The 19303-nt window shown below is 33.1% G+C and overlaps 13 protein-coding genes across 13 annotated transcripts; 5 read left to right on the top strand and 8 right to left on the bottom strand.

Annotated features, from left to right (window-relative positions):
- Positions 1-254: 254 nt before the first annotated feature.
- On the bottom strand, positions 255-3841 carry NEPG_01230 (uncharacterized protein; the record flags this gene model as incomplete). The annotated part of the gene is made up of 1 exon (XM_013203604.1): positions 255-3841. The coding sequence occupies one exon, from the start codon at positions 3839-3841 to the stop codon at positions 257-259; it is 3585 nt and encodes a 1194-aa protein (XP_013059058.1). The 3' UTR covers positions 255-256.
- A 258-nt stretch (positions 3842-4099) lies between these two features.
- Positions 4100-5380, bottom strand: NEPG_01229 (uncharacterized protein; the record flags this gene model as incomplete). Its single annotated transcript, XM_013203603.1, has 1 exon — positions 4100-5380. The coding sequence occupies one exon, from the start codon at positions 5378-5380 to the stop codon at positions 4145-4147; it is 1236 nt and encodes a 411-aa protein (XP_013059057.1). The 3' UTR covers positions 4100-4144.
- A 261-nt stretch (positions 5381-5641) lies between these two features.
- Positions 5642-6766, bottom strand: NEPG_01228 (actin; the record flags this gene model as incomplete). Its single annotated transcript, XM_013203602.1, has 1 exon — positions 5642-6766. One exon carries the CDS (start codon positions 6764-6766, stop codon positions 5642-5644), a length of 1125 nt encoding a protein of 374 aa, XP_013059056.1.
- Positions 6767-7442: 676 nt separating this feature from the next.
- On the bottom strand, positions 7443-8209 carry NEPG_01227 (uncharacterized protein; the record flags this gene model as incomplete). Its single annotated transcript, XM_013203601.1, has 1 exon — positions 7443-8209. The coding sequence occupies one exon, from the start codon at positions 8207-8209 to the stop codon at positions 7454-7456; it is 756 nt and encodes a 251-aa protein (XP_013059055.1). The 3' UTR covers positions 7443-7453.
- Positions 8210-8819: 610 nt separating this feature from the next.
- On the top strand, positions 8820-9473 carry NEPG_01226 (forkhead transcription factor; the record flags this gene model as incomplete). Its single annotated transcript, XM_013203600.1, has 1 exon — positions 8820-9473. One exon carries the CDS (start codon positions 8820-8822, stop codon positions 9471-9473), a length of 654 nt encoding a protein of 217 aa, XP_013059054.1.
- Positions 9474-10209: 736 nt separating this feature from the next.
- Positions 10210-11766, bottom strand: NEPG_01225 (uncharacterized protein; the record flags this gene model as incomplete). Its single annotated transcript, XM_013203599.1, has 1 exon — positions 10210-11766. The coding sequence occupies one exon, from the start codon at positions 11764-11766 to the stop codon at positions 10210-10212; it is 1557 nt and encodes a 518-aa protein (XP_013059053.1).
- Positions 11767-11988: 222 nt separating this feature from the next.
- NEPG_01224 (uncharacterized protein) lies at positions 11989-12480 on the top strand (the record flags this gene model as incomplete). Its single annotated transcript, XM_013203598.1, has 1 exon — positions 11989-12480. One exon carries the CDS (start codon positions 11989-11991, stop codon positions 12478-12480), a length of 492 nt encoding a protein of 163 aa, XP_013059052.1.
- Positions 12481-12806: 326 nt separating this feature from the next.
- Positions 12807-13454, bottom strand: NEPG_01223 (uncharacterized protein; the record flags this gene model as incomplete). Its single annotated transcript, XM_013203597.1, has 1 exon — positions 12807-13454. One exon carries the CDS (start codon positions 13452-13454, stop codon positions 12807-12809), a length of 648 nt encoding a protein of 215 aa, XP_013059051.1.
- On the bottom strand, positions 13393-13656 carry NEPG_01222 (uncharacterized protein; the record flags this gene model as incomplete). Its single annotated transcript, XM_013203596.1, has 1 exon — positions 13393-13656. One exon carries the CDS (start codon positions 13654-13656, stop codon positions 13393-13395), a length of 264 nt encoding a protein of 87 aa, XP_013059050.1.
- Positions 13657-13990: 334 nt separating this feature from the next.
- Positions 13991-14860, top strand: NEPG_01221 (uncharacterized protein; the record flags this gene model as incomplete). Its single annotated transcript, XM_013203595.1, has 1 exon — positions 13991-14860. One exon carries the CDS (start codon positions 13991-13993, stop codon positions 14858-14860), a length of 870 nt encoding a protein of 289 aa, XP_013059049.1.
- A 46-nt stretch (positions 14861-14906) lies between these two features.
- NEPG_01220 (uncharacterized protein) lies at positions 14907-15348 on the bottom strand (the record flags this gene model as incomplete). The annotated part of the gene is made up of 1 exon (XM_013203594.1): positions 14907-15348. One exon carries the CDS (start codon positions 15346-15348, stop codon positions 14911-14913), a length of 438 nt encoding a protein of 145 aa, XP_013059048.1. The 3' UTR covers positions 14907-14910.
- A 33-nt stretch (positions 15349-15381) lies between these two features.
- NEPG_01219 (AUR protein kinase) lies at positions 15382-16579 on the top strand (the record flags this gene model as incomplete). Its single annotated transcript, XM_013203593.1, has 1 exon — positions 15382-16579. The coding sequence occupies one exon, from the start codon at positions 15382-15384 to the stop codon at positions 16189-16191; it is 810 nt and encodes a 269-aa protein (XP_013059047.1). The 3' UTR covers positions 16192-16579.
- Positions 16580-16808: 229 nt separating this feature from the next.
- On the top strand, positions 16809-19279 carry NEPG_01218 (uncharacterized protein; the record flags this gene model as incomplete). Its single annotated transcript, XM_013203592.1, has 1 exon — positions 16809-19279. One exon carries the CDS (start codon positions 16809-16811, stop codon positions 19230-19232), a length of 2424 nt encoding a protein of 807 aa, XP_013059046.1. The 3' UTR covers positions 19233-19279.
- Between the last annotated feature and the right edge of the window lie 24 nt (positions 19280-19303).

The raw sequence follows: 19303 nt of genomic DNA, 5'->3' as shown, positions 1-19303 counted from the left end.
TACATATTAGTATAAGTATAATAGTCACTAATCGTATAATGTACATAATATATGACACAGTGTACAATAAATTATAGTTATTTAATTTTATTAATAGAATATTCCATAATGAAAAATTAGTTTGACACTTAAAACAGAATTTCAAACAAAAATTGTACTAATTAATTATTACCATATAAGGAAATATTCCGTTATTACCATATATGGTAATAATTAATTAACACAAAAATACTCATTCATCACACAAATATTCAGGTTATTTCAGTACACTTCTCACTTTTTCAACAAGATCTTTCAATTTAGGATTATCCCGCCACTCCCTGCAAATATTTTTAATCCTCTTCTTGGCCTGGGATTTCTCAATAATATCCCTAAGTAATAATAATAGTCCTTCTACCACAGACTCCCTGCACTCATTCCCAATCAGCTCGCATACCTTTATAAATACCGTAAGCCAAGCACCCTGCGAATATTTTTCCAATACCTCCCTGAGTAAATTTATAATAAATAACTTATCTGAGACTGTCCCCTCCTTAGCCTGATCAATTAGTCTACTGAATATAACATGACCAATATCACTGGGTGGAGTGTACTCCATGATTATTTGCTTAATTGTACTGCGGATGGATTTTGACGTGGGTGAATTTACATGACTAATTATCTCTAAAAACTCATTTGATGGGACTTCATTAATGAAATACGTTAGGATATCCTTATAATTATACAAATCGTACTTTATACTGCTAATTAATTCTTCTTTTGAGTTATGATCCAGTACGTAATTATTGTTAAATACGGCAGACCTTATTATTTCCAGTGCAATAACCCCGGCTGAGTCTAATTTAGTACGCATCCTTAATAACCGCACGGAATTATCGATTATTTCACTGGAGATGTCAGAATTCGGGTTATTTATGTACTCCTCCTTTAACAGGGTTAGTGCCGTATTTAGTACATTATCATTTCTACTGTGTAATTGAGTGAGTGCCTGATTTAGTGCTAATTTATATACGGGATCATCCCTACGTGCAATAATTACGCGTACAGCTGCTTGGTGCAATAAATTACTTGGTTCTTGTGACTTAAGGATAGTTTCAATCCTGCCAGATGGGAGTGTTTTAAGTGCGAATGTGTACACTTCAAGTACCCTGCAGTCAGTGAATGAATTATTCAACAGCGTACATGCCCTCTTTGTAGAGTATTTTTTAAATACGGCCGTGGTGATGTCTTTAAGTGTATCCAGTGCAGAAGGGTCAATTATATACGACGTATTCAAATATCCACTTATAATTGGGATGAGTCTATCAATTCCATCTGCTTTTGAGAACAAATGGATAATTCTGACTACTGCATCAAAATGTGAGGATATTTTTTCTCTGTCCTTGATCCAGTACCTCTCCAATTCTTTACAGAAATAGGTTGCGGACGTATTTATTTGTTCCTGTGTGTACTTCTGTAAGGCTGTGAATACTTTTATTTGCAGTCCATTTTTATTCTGGGCTGTGTGATTCTCTGAGTCACAGTCATTTTCAGTGTGTGCATTTGCGGTTTTTGACACTGCAAGTTGTGCTGCTAAGATCCCTGTCCTTTTTAATTCTTCATTTAATGCGGCTTCCTCCTGTTCTGGTGTAAGTGTTATTATGGGGACTTTTCTTTGTTTTTTATTCAGGGTGTGTGCGTGTGGGTCACTGTGCCTCTTTTCACAGGGTGAATGTACAGGGATCGTAATGGACTTCTTAGTATAATTATTTAAGATCATTTGTACTTTCCTGGGTTTATCAGGGAGTGTTTCCAAATGGATTCTTAATTTTTCATTCATTTCCAGGAAGTCTCCTATAAGTGCGTGTACGACATACTCTCTGAAACTGTCTCTTTTAAGGAGGGTGTACATATACTCCTGTACTATTTCGTATATTATACTGCTGCGTATACATTCTGTATCCTTACTAAGTAAATCTTCTATTTCGTTAGGCATCACTTCTGGGCGGATATGTGCACTTGTTCCTTTATATGTAAGTGTTCTTGTACTCTTATTGTATGCCCATTTAGAAACAGTCTCATTTGGTAATGAACTGTGCAAGATCTTCATTCTATCTATTATCTGTACGTAATGTATTGGATAATTCGTATCTATTATGTGCAGTATTAAGAACAGAGTGATATCTCCCTGGACACATGAAATATCCTGTGATAAATATTCGGGTTTACTACAGGAAATACCCTGCCACATACTTGTACTGTTAGTTAGTCCAGCAAGGACGTACGGTTCATATTTCCTATAATCATTTATGATAATACTCCACAGACTCTTTGATAAGTTTATGCTCATTAACACTTTCTTCTGGAGTAGTACGGGAAGTGTACTAAGTATACTGCAAATATAAACAGATCTAATTAACTCGTCTCTTTCAGTGACCTCTTCAGAGAATTCAATTATTTCTTCAATTTTAATCGTGTGCTCCTTTGTGTTTATGCTTGTACACCGAATATTTGAATGTTCCCAGCACTTATTCAAAACCACAGAATCAGATTTATCCTGGAGTAATTTCAGTAATAGCCTGATTATCTCCTTCCTCTCAGATGTTTTAAGTAATCTCATAAGGTCATCTTCTGAATACGCCTCATTTATAATATGCATCCCATGACACACTGCAAGGTTTACTACTTTACTGTCCGGTATAGACCCATTACATGCCATATCCACATATTTCATAAGAAGTCTCTCTCCTGTTTCTTCACATGCACTTTCATCTTCTGGTATACTTAACACAGTGCGTATAAACATTCTTATTTCTTCATTTAAATCACTTATCATGGATACTTTAGAAATGATTTCCGTACTGATGGATAATAGTACAAGTATTCCCATATACTTGTCTGCTGTATACATCCCATTAGGATCAGATATAACCCTATTTACTATTTTTTGAAATATTTTTTGTTCCTGTGGTAATTTATATTCTTTGTTCGTGTACACCACAGCTATCTCCAGAATATTCTTGGGGTATAATTCAGATATAATCTTATCTATTACATCCGTATTCAATTGGTAATGGATTAATGCTTTAATTATCGTATCTGTTGTAAATTCGTTGATTCTTCTGATTAATACGTCAATTTCTAAGTATACCCATAATGAACTTATTGATGAGATCAGAGGTAGTAGGTAACTTACAATATTTTTCATAACTGGTTTTGCAACTTTGCCCTTTACATCATTAATGAGTAATTCTGTACACTCTCCATCTAATTTATATAAACAAGAATATTTTTCTATTTCAAAGTGTAAGTGCATATTCCTGTCTAAGAGTAGATTTGACAGGAAATGGGCCTTAAATGCCTTAGTGCATGAATTAATCAGTGATAATACCCAATCAGGAATGTCCCTGGATATTTTCAATGCTTCAGATAATGAAATGGCTAAATATTGCTGCTTTTCTCCTGTAAATGCATGCTTTATGATTACTTCAGGGATTTCTGTGGTACCCCATGTGAGAATTGCCACTTTCTTTATTAAGTAGAAAATACTCCCAAGAGAATCGGCGTCCTTTTCATTATACGCTGCTTCTAATAGGGAATTTACTATTCTTATGTCTTTTGTTTGTATAAACAGTGATTCAGCTGCTTTACACGTAATTTGCCAGTCATCTTCATTATGTGCATTTATTATTAAGAAGCACACTTTTTGGATTATTTCATCTGGTGAGCCACCCACTAATTTTTTAAATAATGGAACTCTTCTGGCCCCTTCTTCTATAATTTCACTCGGGGTATTATTTCCCACTGGCTGTTGTATTTTTGTAATTCTTCTGGCTATGTCTAATTGTCTGCGAGAATTCATAAAAAATTTACTTTCATGGATAACGTATTTATACGGGATAACCAAAGTATAAAATCGGGTTATACATGGATACTGTATAAGTATAAGTGGATAGTATTACTAAAAGAAGAAACAATAACCCGATATAACCCGGAATTATAAATATTCAAGTACTTATTAGAAATATATTCTGGTTATATAAGAAATAACGTATTATTACCACAATAAATAGTCAGATATTAATACATCATAAGAATACGTTTATTATTTCTATTAATATCCTGGAATAACCGTTATTTTTATGGATTTATGGATTTGGACTATTTACTCAGTTGATAAGTCGCCGTATGAACATATCTCAAATACTCTTTCAGACCCATTAAAGAAAAGGAACTGTCCTTCACTCTTCTCAAAATCACCGCATACAGAGAATATCTGATTATTATGCGTATGCGTAAAACAGTCGTAAGAATCCCCTATAATCATCCCAAGGAAATCTTCTGTATAGGATAAGTCTGTATAATGAATAAATGGGTTAAACGATGCCTGTGTTAAAAGTGTTTTACTCAACTCCCTCCTAAAATCCCCATTAAACACACACTCCTCGCGTATCCCATCTATTAAATCAAACGAGCCAACTAAAAATACGTTATTCTCTATTTTTACTTCACACGGATTTGTCCCCAGTGAAATGTTCCTGTACACAGAACACTCTCCGTGCGGATAGAAGTACTTGCTCCCAACTCCAGGAATCAGTATAAATTCAATCTCCTTGTACTCCCCAGATATTTTATTCTCTATCTCTGTACGTACATTTATTATGTTCACCCTTTCATGTACCATAATAATCACAGCGCATAAATTTATTTCATATTCTGTGTACACCTTCAGTATATTATTTATACGCTTTATGGATTCTTCTGTGGGTATAAACTGTGAGATCACAATAAAATTAGGAATAGTCAGGGTTGAACTATTATTGTGAACTTTACTTTCTGGTAAATGTATTTTTTCAACAGAGTACCCATTTTCTGTGAGCACTCCCTCAAATCCTGCACAGACTCCCCTCCCTAAAAAATATTCATTTTTTATTTCAGAGACAGTGACAGAATCATCTTCATCATCAATTTCTACACGGCCAGAATCTGAAATGCGGACCATCCCGAAAATAATTGAATTCACATTCGGTTTTAGTGTTACAATTGAATTTTTCTGTTGAATAATCCTGTCTTTAAGGATTTTGTACCTTTTTATACCTTCTGGTGTATATTTCACTGGGGATATTTCGATTGTTCTTCTTTCCTTCTTTATGTTTTTAATGGATTCGTGCACGGCTTCTTGTGTGAGTATCCCTGTGGTATAATTTGCTTTAATTATATCTGCGTATATTTCTATGGTGGTATACGTCATGTGCTGTTTTATGTATTTTATTACATTTTGTGATAGGGGGATTTCTCTTTCCTGTGTGAATATTCTGTATATTTCCATGTCTGACAGGGTTTTCATCGAGTCTTCTGATGGGTGTGTGCTTTCTTTTTGGAGAATTCTGTCACTCTGCATGCATGAAAAAGAAAGATTTCCATTTATATTTTAATTTCGGGTTATGTCGGGTTATGTAAAAATATGCACAAAGTACATTTACACCAGTAATTAAACAATACTCCCATGCGTACCCCCATCCCATACGCACCCATCCATTTATTCATGCATTTCCCATGAATTTCACGGTATTTTCACGTGTTTTATGGTCCTCTTACGGCGTACAATAAAAAAGAAACAAAACCAGAAAGGTCTCCCAGGAATTTTCAGTTAGCCTTTTATTTAAAAGCATTTTCTGTGGACCACAGAAGGACCGCACTCATCATACTCAGCCTTACTGATCCACATTTGTTGGAACGTACCGAGTGATGCTAAAATTGATCCACCAATCCATACGCTGTACTTCCTCTCAGGGTTAGCCACCACCTTCACCTTCATGGAGGCAGGGGCCAATTTAGAGATTTCATCCTGCATTCTGTCAGGCATGCCCTGGTAAAGCGTAGTACCACCAGAGAGAACAATATTTGAGTAAAGGTCCTTTCTTATATCCACGTCACACTTCATGATTGAGTTAAAGCATGTCTCATGGATACCGACAGTCTCCAGTCCCATAAATGCTGGCTGGAAGAGTGCTTCAGGTGCTCTGAACCTTTCATTACCAATGGTGATATTCTGGCCATCTGGCAGTTCATAACTCTTCTCAAGCTCACTGGATGTCTTTGCCATTTCTGCATCAAAGTTTGGTGCCACGTAGCAGAGTGACTCCTTTATGCTTCTGACTATTTCTCTTTCAGCTGTTGTAGTGAATGTGTACCCCTTCTCAGTAAGGATTCTCATGAGGTAGTCAGTCAGATCCCTCCCTGCCAGATCCAGTCTAGAAATAGCGTGTGGTAATGAATATCCTTCATAAATGGGCACAGTGTGGGTTACACCATCACCAGAGTCCAGTACAATACCGGTGGTCCTTCCACTAGAGTAAAGTGAGAGGACTGCCTGTATGGCCACGTAGAAGGATGGGCAGTTGAAAGTTTCAAACATAATCTGAGTCATCTTCTCTCTGTTTAACTTTGGGTTAAGTGGTGCCTCAGTCATTAGCACTGGGTGCTCTTCTGGGGCCACTCTTAACTCATTGTAGAATGTATGGTGCCAGATCTTCTCCATTGCATCCCAGTCATTCACTATCCCGTGTTCAATGGGGTACTTAAGTGTAAGGATACCTCTTCTGGTCTGTGCCTCTTCTCCTACATAAGACTCTTTCTGTCCCATACCAACCATAACACCCTGGTGCCTTGGTTTACCTATTATACTTGCAAAAACAGCTCTTGGACCATCATCTCCTGAGAATCCTGCCTTACACATTCCAGATCCATTATCTATTACTAATGCTTTGTTTGCTTCGTCTGCCATTTTACAGGGGGAAAACAAAAAGAAAAATAAATAATTAGGAAATTGTTTGTAATTTGATAATTATTCATTTTTAAATAAAATAATGAAATAATTATTACCAAAAAGGGATAAAACAGTTATAAATAAGTAAAAACGGAATATACCAAAAAAGGAAAGAAAAATAAAGAAAGTTACCAAATTAAGAAAATCAAAAAGATATTTATACAATAATATATAATAATATATGTGCAATAAGTAATGGTTATATATTATACAATGACCAATAAGTAATGTACAATGTGTCATAAGTAATGGTTATATATTATACAATGACTAATAAGTAATGTACAATGTGTCATAAGTAATGGTTATATATTATACAATGACTAATAAGTAATGTGCAATGTGTAATAAGTAATGGTTATATATTATACAATGACTAATAAGTAATGTGCAATGTGTAATAAGTAATAGTCTTAATATAGTGTAATAAGCATAGTGTAATAAGTAATACACAAAATATTATACATTACCTATTACACAATGTACTATAACTTATACACTACTTATTACACAATGTATAATTAATTAATACTATAACACTAGAACTTCTTATGCTATTATTAATATATATTATAATATATTACACAATGTACATTAATATTTATATTCTATTATTTATTTTTATTCTATGTGTATTATATCTTATTAAAATATATTCAATACCTCTTCAAAGTATGTGCATATCTTAGAACAACAAGTGGCAGCAGATAAGGCATAAGAAGACAATGACAAGATATAATCCATGCCTTTGTTAGGGTCATCACCACTTGATATTGCATTGATATAAAATACGTATGGTGGTATTTTAGTATTACTTATTACACTATGTGTATTATATTCTGCAGTACTATCATTATATAACTTATTACTCATAGTACTATTATTATCACTTATTATACTATGTGCATTATTTATTGCACTATTATCATTATTTACTGTAGTATGTGTATTATATTCTGTATTATTTTTTTTTATTATATCATAGAAGTTCTCTCCCTCCTGTGATAACCCTATTTTTATACTGTCGTTGCTTATAAAGTACTCTATCCCTTCTTTCTCTACTTTCATTAGTTCTATTCTACTCTCTTCTGAGTATATCCTGTGCCTTTCTAGTAATTGTACAAATAGTCCATTAAACCTGTTGTATACTCTTGGTATACGAATGGACTTATTTAATTTTATTATTTTTTTTGTTGTTAGTTCTATTAGTATTTCTAGTTCTCCTGCCTTATTCAGTGGGGAGTCCAGTAGGGTTAGTAAGCACTGGTGTAAGATATCTGGTCTGTACTGATTTCTGTTGATTCTTTTTTTTGCTTCATTCATGTCACTTGATAGCAGGAATTTGCCTCTTTTTGTGTTAATTACTTCAATGTTTGCATTCTGTAATACTACTGTCACCATAAAATAAAATTAAAAAGACAATGTATAATAAATAAAATATTATAAGCCACACATAGTATACAGTGTGTAATAAGTAATAATTAGTGTGCTATGTGCAATAAGTAATAGTATGTGCAATAAATAATAATTAGTGTGTTATGTGTAATAAGTTATGTGTTATGCGTAATGAATAATAATATGTGCAATAAATAATAATTAGTGTGCTATGTGTAATAAATAATAATTAGTGTGTTATGTGTAATAAGTTATGTACTATGTGTAATAAGTTATGTGTTATGCGTAATAAATAATAATAATTAGTATACTATGTGTATTAAGTAGTGTGCTATGTGCTGTGTATATTATATACTATGTGTATTAAGTTATGTGTATATTGTGTAATAAGTTATATACTATGTGTAATAATTAGTGTACTATGTGTATTAAGTTATGTATGTGCTGTGTATATTATATACTATATGTATTAAGTTTTATTATATACTGTGTATTATTTATTATGTATTGTGTATTATTTATTAATTATTATACATTGTGTATTATTTGTTTGTGATAGAGTAATCTAGATCTACTGCAGTGTTTCATTAAGGTGAATGGATTATTTGTTTATTTTATGAACAGAAGTACAAGAAATGAAATAGTTTCGGGTGTTTTTGGTCTTTTAAACACTAATACCACAGGAGACGATAAAAATAAGGAAATCTTCTGTGAGGAGGAAGTATCCTATGAAAAACCCTCTTATTCCTATGCCACACTAATAACACAAGCAATAATAGACAGTTCAGAGAAGAAATTAACACTCCGATCGATATATGCATGGATTATGAGCAAGTACCCTTATTTTAGGAGGCAGCGGGGTGGCTGGCAGAATTCGATAAGGCATAATTTATCACTGAATAAATGCTTCTATAAGATACCCAGAAGTAATAATGATCCAGGGAAGGGTTCTTATTGGACTGTTGATTCTGAGTACTTGAATGTGTTCAACCCGAATAACCCGAAAACAAAGAAAGAGTGTCGTAATGACAGGGAGAAGAAATATCAGGATGTAGAAAAGTCTTCATTTTCAGATATTTTAAACACGGAAAGGAACTTCTTTGATTCAATTGGTGTCTCAGATAAGCAAATATTCAGTAAGTCATATGATTCATTAATATTTGATGGTAATTTACGTGATTTAGATGGGGACAGTTTTGAGAAACTTTTATCACAAGGGGATGGTTCATTTAATGGGAGTACTTCTGAGTACTTTAAATTCTCACGGTAATACTATGTAATTAAATACAATAGATTAAAATTATTCATTATTTATTATACACTGTATACTATATAATATATAATACGCATAGTATAGTATATTATAATAATAATTGTATACAACTTATTATATAACTTATTACACACTGTATAGTATATTATAAGTTATTATTATTTATTACGCATAGCTTATTATTTATTACTCATCATACACTACTTATTACACATTGTATAGTATATTATTTATTACGCATTGTATAGTATATTATAAGTTATTACTCATCGTGCATTACTTATTACATATAGTACACTAATTGTTACACCATAATGCATTACTTATTACGCATTGTATACTAATTGTTACTTATTACTCATCATACACTACTTATTACACATAGTGTATTATATTATAAGTTATTATTACTCATAGTATACTAATTGTTACTTATTACTCATCATACACTACTTATTACATATAGTACACTAATTGTTATTTATTACACATACTGTACTATATTTTATGTATTTATTATTATATATTATACATAGTATACTATATTATACTGTATTTATGCTTTATTATTTATTATAACTTATTACACATACTGTACTATATTTTATGTATTTATTATTATATATTATACATAGTATACTATATTATACTGTATTTATTACTTACTTTATTATATACTTATTCTATTATATATTATACTATGTGTACTATATTTTATGTATTTATTATTACTTTATACTATATTATTAATATATATTATACTTCTTCTATTTTTACTGCTTACTTTAATTATGCTACCTTTATCTATATTTAATGAACTTATTTGTATATTTAAGTTATTCTTGTACTCCTTATCATATAATAAATAATTATCCTTTAATATAACAGTAGAATTAGTTATACTAATACTTACTACACATAGTATATTATATAATGTATAATTATACTTAATACTTATTATATGTTTATGTGCAGAACATATGCTACAATTATCATTATATTTTATGCCTTTAATTCTTCTTATATTATTATTAATATAATAAACATTATCATAAATATTATTTCTTACACATTGTATCATAAGTATTATAATATTAGCAATAATTGAGTTAGTAGTGATAATAGATGGAATCGTGTTGTCTAAAATGGTCTTAGTCATATTTATATCTGGTACTGTAATATTATACTGTAGTGCTTTATATTTAGATAGTAAATGGACTAATTTAATACTATTATTATAAGATATATTACACAATGTGTTAATATTAATATTAAATAACTTATGTATCGTATTTATTGTATTAATAGATACAGTATTATCACTGATTGTATCATAAGTATTACTTATTACACTATGATCAATATGTTTTATATTATCACTGATTGTATCATAAGTATTACTTATTACACTATTAGTTATATTTAATCTATTAATATCACTTATTACATCATTAGTAATATATTCTATACTATCACTATCACTTATTACACTATTATTATTATCTTCTATACACTCTATACCATCAGAAGTACTATCACTTATTACACTATGTGTACTATATTCTATACTACCATCATCACTTATTACACTATGCTCATTATGTTCTATCTCATCAGAAGTACTATCACTTATTACACTATGTGTACTATATTCTATCACATCAGAAGTACTATCACTTATTACACTATGCTCATTATTTTCTATACTATTATCATCACTTATTACACTATGCTCATTATTTTCTAGTCTGTCTATTATATCATACTTAGCCCAGTGTACACAATTATGCCATTCTTTAGGTATCTGTCTTAGTGTACATATGGGATACGTCTTTACCTCAGTTATATTCCTGCACTCATAACACTCCGTATGCTTATTATGTATTACATACACTTCACCATCATACCCAGATGATCCACTCTCTATTATTACTGTATTAGACAGGATCCCCATCATACTTATATGCTTACGGGTTGGAATATTATCAACACAGCTGATTATTAACTGAAAATTTTTAAAAAAATCAACATTAAACTTTTTATACTTTATATCATCTATATAATAAGATATTTTTATATTTTTAGTATATTTACTTATTCTATCAGAGAGTACTTCTGCTTTATACTTGTTTATATCTGAATTATTGTAGAAATATTGTCTATTAAGGTTGGATAACTCTATTTTATCATTATCTACAATGCAGAGGTCACCTTTATAGTGTTTTATCAGAAGATTTACTACTTCTGAACCTATCCCACCTGCACCTATTAGTAAAATACTGTTGGTCATTAAAAAAATAAAAAAAATAATATATATAGTGTACAGAATATATTACACATAGCATAATAAATAATATATAACCCATAACACATTATATAATACACACAGTACAATAAGTAATATATAATACACATAGTATAATATGTAATACACTAACATACTAATATATTTATTACGCATTGTGTAATAAGTATTAGTAATATCTATATAAATAAAAAAATTTTATATTCTATGGAGAATACTTGCTTCAGAGACGCTCTCTGGCTACAGGAGAATATCTTATCAAGAGATACATTAATGGAATACTTCTCATACTCACAATTCTATGATAGGAATTGTAATAATGAAGTACTTAAAATGCAAAATATCCACAGGAATAATGATTCTTTAGATATATTCCTGACTAAAATGTGTGGTATACAGTATATTATTACGTATGCAATAGAACCAACACTGTTCATTATTAAGAAGTGTAATAGAATATCACCAGATAAAATAAATGTATTAGACTACTTCTATGTAATGAATGGTACAATATACCAGTCACCAACAGAAAAGGAAGTATTCTCTACTAGATATACAAATATTCTATTTTCTATGTATAACTCATTAGAAAGTATGCCATTCTTAGAGACAGCTCATTTACAGACTGAGAAGAAGAAAATAAGTACAGGGAGAGTATCTGGTTTATTTAATGCTTATTATACTGATTATATGAGATAAAATAGAAGATATATCTTATGCTGTTATACGCATATTTAATGATTTATTTATACTGTTATTTTTATATAGTAATATTCGGGTATACCAGTAATTTATGTGAGAAAGCTTGAATTTCAATGGATGTATGGATAATTCGGGTTATAATGATTATACTGTTAATATTAGTTGATATATTGGACTACTTCATGTGATGTAGTACTAATATTATTTGGTATACGTTATACTGTATAGTATACGGTGATATGTGTAAGAATTACAGTGTTAATTCGGGTTATATCGGGTTATATGTATGGTGATAATTGGTTATTATATGGATGCAGTGGTATTTACTTAATGCGAAGTATTTTTCTGGAGAGACGGGATGCTGCGAGTCTTTTGTTTATTTTTCTTTCCCAATTTCTTATACGGCCAATTGCCTTGATTGATTTTATTAGCTGCTTTTCCTTTGCCTTGAACTTAACCACTAGACTGGCCTGTATTAATGGATCACTCTCTGCTTGGTACTGGTCTATTATCTCATTTGCATCTGACATTAGGCCGTCTATTGCCCGCAGTATCTCCTTTTCATTTAAGAACATTTGGTCTACAGACCTTTGTATCTGTGCTATTAGTGTGCGCGTATCCTGCTTTATCATGTTGGTTGCATCCTGTATTGACTGGAACTTTTTCACTACTTCATCTGGCTCTGGTATGTTATTTGCATTGAGTCTAAAATATGTGGCAGGGTTACTGGTGGCATCTGGACTGTCTGGGTCTATGAATTTGTGCAGGCGCAGAAATACTTTTGACTTGAAAGAAGGGAAATTATGCATTAGCTTTTCAAATACCTGCAGGAAAGAGTCTACATTCTCGATGGGGGGTTTGTGCGTATGATTCGGCAGGATATCATCTGGGTTAAGTGCTGGGTTCGGCTTAACCAGGGCAGCTGAAATAATTAGTAATAGCAAAATAGTCGGTCTTACAGTTATTCTCATTATTTTTCGTATTGCTAATTTCCTTATATGAACTATAAAACGTTGTCAGAAAATCCACAAATAATTTTTGTTTTCGCCCTAAGACATGCGGAAAGATTGGTTGGAAAGGTCTCTTGCCTGAATTACTCCAGAATATTCTCAGGCGTAATTTATTACCAATGGAGAATTTCTTAACAATTTCAACTTGTAACCAAAGATGCATCTACATAATAAACAATTGAAAATTTATAACTGACTCAGAAATAACCTAAAAATTAACTTAGAGCACGAGAATAACCCGAATAAAGTGAGTGTAATACACCTTAGAGATATTCACAGTATACCATACACTATTTAATATTTATAATACTATTTATGTACATGTGAATTATGTAGCCATAGTAAATACAAGTTAAATTTAAATATACTCACTGTAGTAAAGCATACTAATAGTATACGATGTACAGGTATATTTATACAGTAAAGTATGTTCTACATATAAATACTGCGTTGGCTTATGAGTATAACAATAGACAGTTTAAAATTTAAATTTTACCATGGTGGACAGATACCTCTCAAGAATAGAGAATTATGAAAGTATTTCTTTGCTTAAACAAGAGTCACAATGGGAAATAAGCAAACATCCTACTGCAGTATGTGCAGTAAATAATATTATATATTCAGGGACTAAAGATGGATACATATTTGTGTATAAAGATGCACTTTATACAGAAAGATTCTGTCCTATACCTTCTAAAGTACTTGGGATAGAATCACTCCCTACAACAGGAATAATCACTCTTCATGAATCAGGAACTATTTCACATATAAATCAAAAGGCAGGCACACTATCACACATAGATGGGTTTATCAATGGAATAATACATAAGAATAGTCCTTGGATTATTTCAGAGACAGATTCAGGCTTATCTATATTTGATTATAATAAAGTGTCTATGTATAATACAAATAATGCAAATACTAGCAAAAATACACCACGTAAAGTATTCAGTGCAAGTAATGAGAATAATTATATTTTACTGTGTGATAATACTGTAAGACTAATAGACATAAGAACAATGAAAGAAGAAATAGAAATAAAAAATATAAAGAATATTAAAGCAGGCATATTTCACTCTTCAAGCATAGAAATGATTATATCACAGGAGAATAGAATAAAAAATATAGACATAAGGAATATTTCTGTAATAAAAGAGATAAAGACTAAATACACTGCAAGTATACTACATGAATATTCAGATACATTAATATATTCAGGACCAAATCTGTTCACTCGCTGTGTATGCCCAGTTACTGGCCATTCATTATTTTTACATAAAGAGTCTTCTTGTCAAATAGTATCAAGTGATAGTCTTATACTAATAAATAGTAGCAGAATGATCACAGAGTACAAAAAGCATAAATAGTCACAGAATAAAGTTTATGATTATGTGTAGACAATTACATGTATAAAGGTTTATTGTATACCAGGGGTTATTCCTGATAGGAATACTTCAAATGGTGTATCTTCAAATAATTTTGCTACATCCATTATGTAAGCAGGCACTTGCTTATTCACTAAGCGTAGGGATATTTCATTTGTAAAGTGATTACAATTGTGTCTTATTATATGGTAAGTTCCTTCTGTGTACAGGTCATTTATTACTTCTAAATACTCTGCGAATTCTTTTTCTGTGACTTCTGTGTCACCTAAGTCTATTTTCTTCACAGGTGCACCGAATGGACTTGTTCCTGGCAGGTCTTTTCTTATGCCTGACATGAAATAGTACTCTTTTTCATAAACGTATAATGAAGTGTGCCATATGCCTTCTATTTTTACTCCAAGGGCTGCTCTGATCATTTCAAGCGCTGCGTCATTTCCTATGTTGTATACCCACAGTTGAACACTTGCCATAAACACAAATTATAATATTTTCTTTTATTTCGGATGAACAGATGGAAGTTTGACGACTTTGAAATTGGGGCATCTTTAGGGCGAGGGAAGTTTGGGAAGGTGTACCTAGCACGGGAGAAGAAATCTGGGTTTATAGTTGCGCTGAAAATATTGTTAAAAACAGAAATAACCGGGTGCAATGCAACCAAACAAGTCCGGCGCGAGATTGAAATACAGAGCCACATGAAGCACGAGAACATACTTCGGCTGTATGGGTACTTCTACGACGACTTAAATGTATATATTATACTGGAGTATGCAGCAAAAGGAGAAATGTTTAAGCTTCTCCAGAAAAAGAAGAGGTTCACAGAGCAGGAGGGCGCAAAATACATTGCAGAAATGGTCCAGGCATTGAAGTACATACATACTAAGAATGTGATACACAGAGACATAAAACCAGAGAACATTCTGATAGGGGCAGATAATAAGCTGAAAATAGCTGACTTTGGATGGGCAGTACATAATATTGACAGCAAAAGGTATACTTTCTGTGGTACAATGGACTACTTGCCACCGGAGATGGTCTGTCATCAGAAACATGACAAGTACGTGGACATATGGGGAATAGGAGTTCTAGCATATGAATTTGTTGTGGGAAATCCTCCTTTTGAGGCAAAGGGAAGCACTGATGAGACATTCAAGCGGATCAAATCAATTGAGTTCACATTCCCTTCGTACTTGTCCAATGCATGCAAAGACTTCATTTCAAAACTACTTGTACGAGAGCCTGAAGAAAGACTTTCCATAGACCAAATACTGACGCACAGATGGATACGAACAAATACCAGAACAAAGAAAGAATAAATTGCGAATAAGAAATCAGCAAAAGTGTTTCTGCAGTATTCTATCGCATGCTGTACTTATTTCATGCAAATTCGGCACACCTCTAATTATTTTGATTTTCGGGTTCAAGCCATTTCTGGTTCTGTATTCAACAGGAAAAGCAGCAGACCATAAATATATGTGAAGTGTTGAAATTACTGAGTGTAAAATAAGAAATTGCCATTTGCATTTTGTGCACTAAATGGTAATCAGACTTATAAAAATATCTGTATATCATAAATAACTGGTCATTATGTAATTTATTTTGGTTATATTTGGGTTATTTAGATGTACCCAGTGCTTATGCATATAATACAGTATAACGGATAATTATAATATAAAATTACTAGAATAACACTAAATAGCCAGAAGTGAAAGAGTGTTTATTAGGTATAAAATGGATTGCTGTGGGCAAATAGTACACTCTACTGTTACTTGCTATACAGCAGTTAATAATTGCTTAGATGGCCTTGGATTCTACTGTTATTGGTTGAATTCTGGTCTATAAATGTTATTATTAATCTGTGTTTGGTGTATGAAAGAATAAATTAATAATTCTGCTGTTTCATTTCTGGAAGATTTCGTGTTTTTTATTTTCAATGGGAAGTACAACAAGCAAGTGCATTTCTAACTCACTGCACGTGATAAAAGTAAGAAGCCAGTCAGCCGCTGACAGGTACGGAATACTTCCAGTGCTTCATTATATAGTAGAAATCAATGGACAAAGCATATCCAGTGAAAAGGATATACTAAGAATAACCGAGTCATGGGAGACTGGGAAGGTACAGCTGCTTATGTATGATGTCCGGTCAAAGAAAGAGTTCTTATTGGATATGGTTAGGGAGAATGGGGAGAAAATTGGATTTAGCATTAAATTCCATAAGGGTGAGAGAGCTCCATATACATTCCGTGTTTTGGATGTGGAGTATAACTCACCTGCCTTGGAGTCTGGGCTAAGAAAGGATGAGGATTATATCATAGGGCATGGTAATGGAGGGTTCTCTTGGGAGAATGAGTTTGAGAATATGCTGATAAACCACAAAGGAGGGCCTGTGGCTTTACTGGTGTATAACATAGGAATGCTAAGCATAAGAAAGGTGGAGATATATCCTACACTAGATGGAGAGATTGGGTGCAGCTTAGGAGGTGGCATACTCAATGAAGTGCCATATACAGATGCAAGCATAGATTTAGTGGAGGAAGTAGTAAAGCCTAACCGCACTGCTAAATGTATTTCACCAGCCATGCCTATGGCTGTGTATACAGAGGCAGTTTCTGGCGGGAATGAACAGTCAGTGCAAGAAACAGTGCAACAACCGTTACAGGAAACAAATAAGCAGCCATTGCAGAGAACAGTGCAACCTCCACTGCAAGAAGCAGTAAATACCAATTCTGCACAAGGCACGCCAGAGGCAGAAGATACAGAAAGTGTAACAGATGCTGTAACAGCAGAAAGTAGTTTACAAGAAAGTGGCATGAATGTGCCTATAGCATACTCAGAAGAAACAAACGAATATACTATTGGTGGCATTCCCACTGAGACTGCTTTAGCAGAGAAAGTGCAGGATATGCAGATACAGAGTACTGAGTCTGGCCAAAGAATGTATGAGTGTGAGGTGAATAGTGAATTCCCTTTAGATGCACAGCAGGGCATGACTGATGAAATAGCAGATGAACTAAACTCTGAAATACGAGGAAAGATGCTAGAAGAAGAGCTGCACCAATCTTTATATGAAACAATGCCCACTGATGAAGTATCTGATGGTTTCAAATGTCAAGCGTTAGAAGATGAACCAGTTTCTTCCCCAACGGTAGATCACATTTCAAGAATATCTAGTTCGGATTACAAAGATATTTTAGAGAACTACCAGATGGAGAGCACGCAAGACAACTCGATTACTGCCCCGTATGAATACAATACATCTGCGAACCTGGCATCAAATATGCTAAATGGGCAGGGTACAGAAATGTATGACTATATAAACGCACCGACTATAAACCAAGCAGAGTACACTGCAAATAATGTGCCATATGAATATGTGAAATATAAAGAATATGATTCCCGACCTGCACCATACACTGAGCAAGTAGAGAGAACACAGTCGCGCTATTCTAAATATACACCGTCGCCAGAAAGGCCTAGAGAGCAGCCTCCGCTATATGCAGATAAATCACAGATGTATGAGCAGCCGCCCACGCCAGACTATACGCAGGGCTGGAATAACTTTGAAAGAAGCTACACTGTAGACAACTCACCAGATGAGTTGGAAGAGTACGGCCGGCCAGCACAAAATCGAGAGATTGAATATGAGCAGCCTCCACTGTATAGTAAATACGACCCGAGAGATGGCATGGCGTATGAATACTCACCTTTCAATAATCAGAAAGAAGAGTATTATGAAGAAAAAGCAACTAAAAGCAGAGACAACCATGAGAAATCACCCACAAACCATGCTGTATACGAAAAAGTGTCTACACATACAGAGTATAAAAAGCCCGATAGCCATTCAGATAGCACAAAGAAGAAATCCTCTACACATGAAGAAAAATCCGAGAAATCTCATAAAGATGGTGAAAAAATAACATCTACTGTTGTGCATCACAAGAGGATAGAAGATTCCCACGAGAAGCCTATAAAGGAAACAGTCAGGGAAACCGTGAAAGAGTATGCTCCACCCGAAAAACCCCATCCTAAAGAAAAGCCAACTACAGTAATCAATCAAGCATATAATGAGTATAATTTCCCACCGCATGATCCCAAAGAGGCACCTGCTCCAAATACATTCTATCCCTCTGAATTTGATGAAAGCGTGCCAGGACCTCTTGCAGGGTACATCCCAAGCCAGCAGGCATACAATATGCTAAATGGCGGACCTGCTCCAGGTGATGTCCGTGTGTATCCAAGAGAAGAAGCCTTACAAGAGCCACTAGTAGGAAATCCTTCAGAGAAAAAAAATAAGCGAGACCCTTTCTACCTGCAGCCAGGAGATGCTGGGTATACCACAGATGATTTTTTTAAGTAGTTCTTAAATAGCTAGAAAGATTTTAATCTTTTCTAATTATAACCGCTGAATAAAGAAATATTTTATTTTCA

The sequence above is a fragment of the Nematocida parisii genome (genome assembly GCF_000250985.1).
Source record: "Nematocida parisii ERTm1 unplaced genomic scaffold supercont1.3, whole genome shotgun sequence".
Classification (NCBI taxonomy): domain Eukaryota; kingdom Fungi; phylum Microsporidia; genus Nematocida; species Nematocida parisii.
This window is presented reverse-complemented; position numbering and strand designations above follow the sequence as displayed.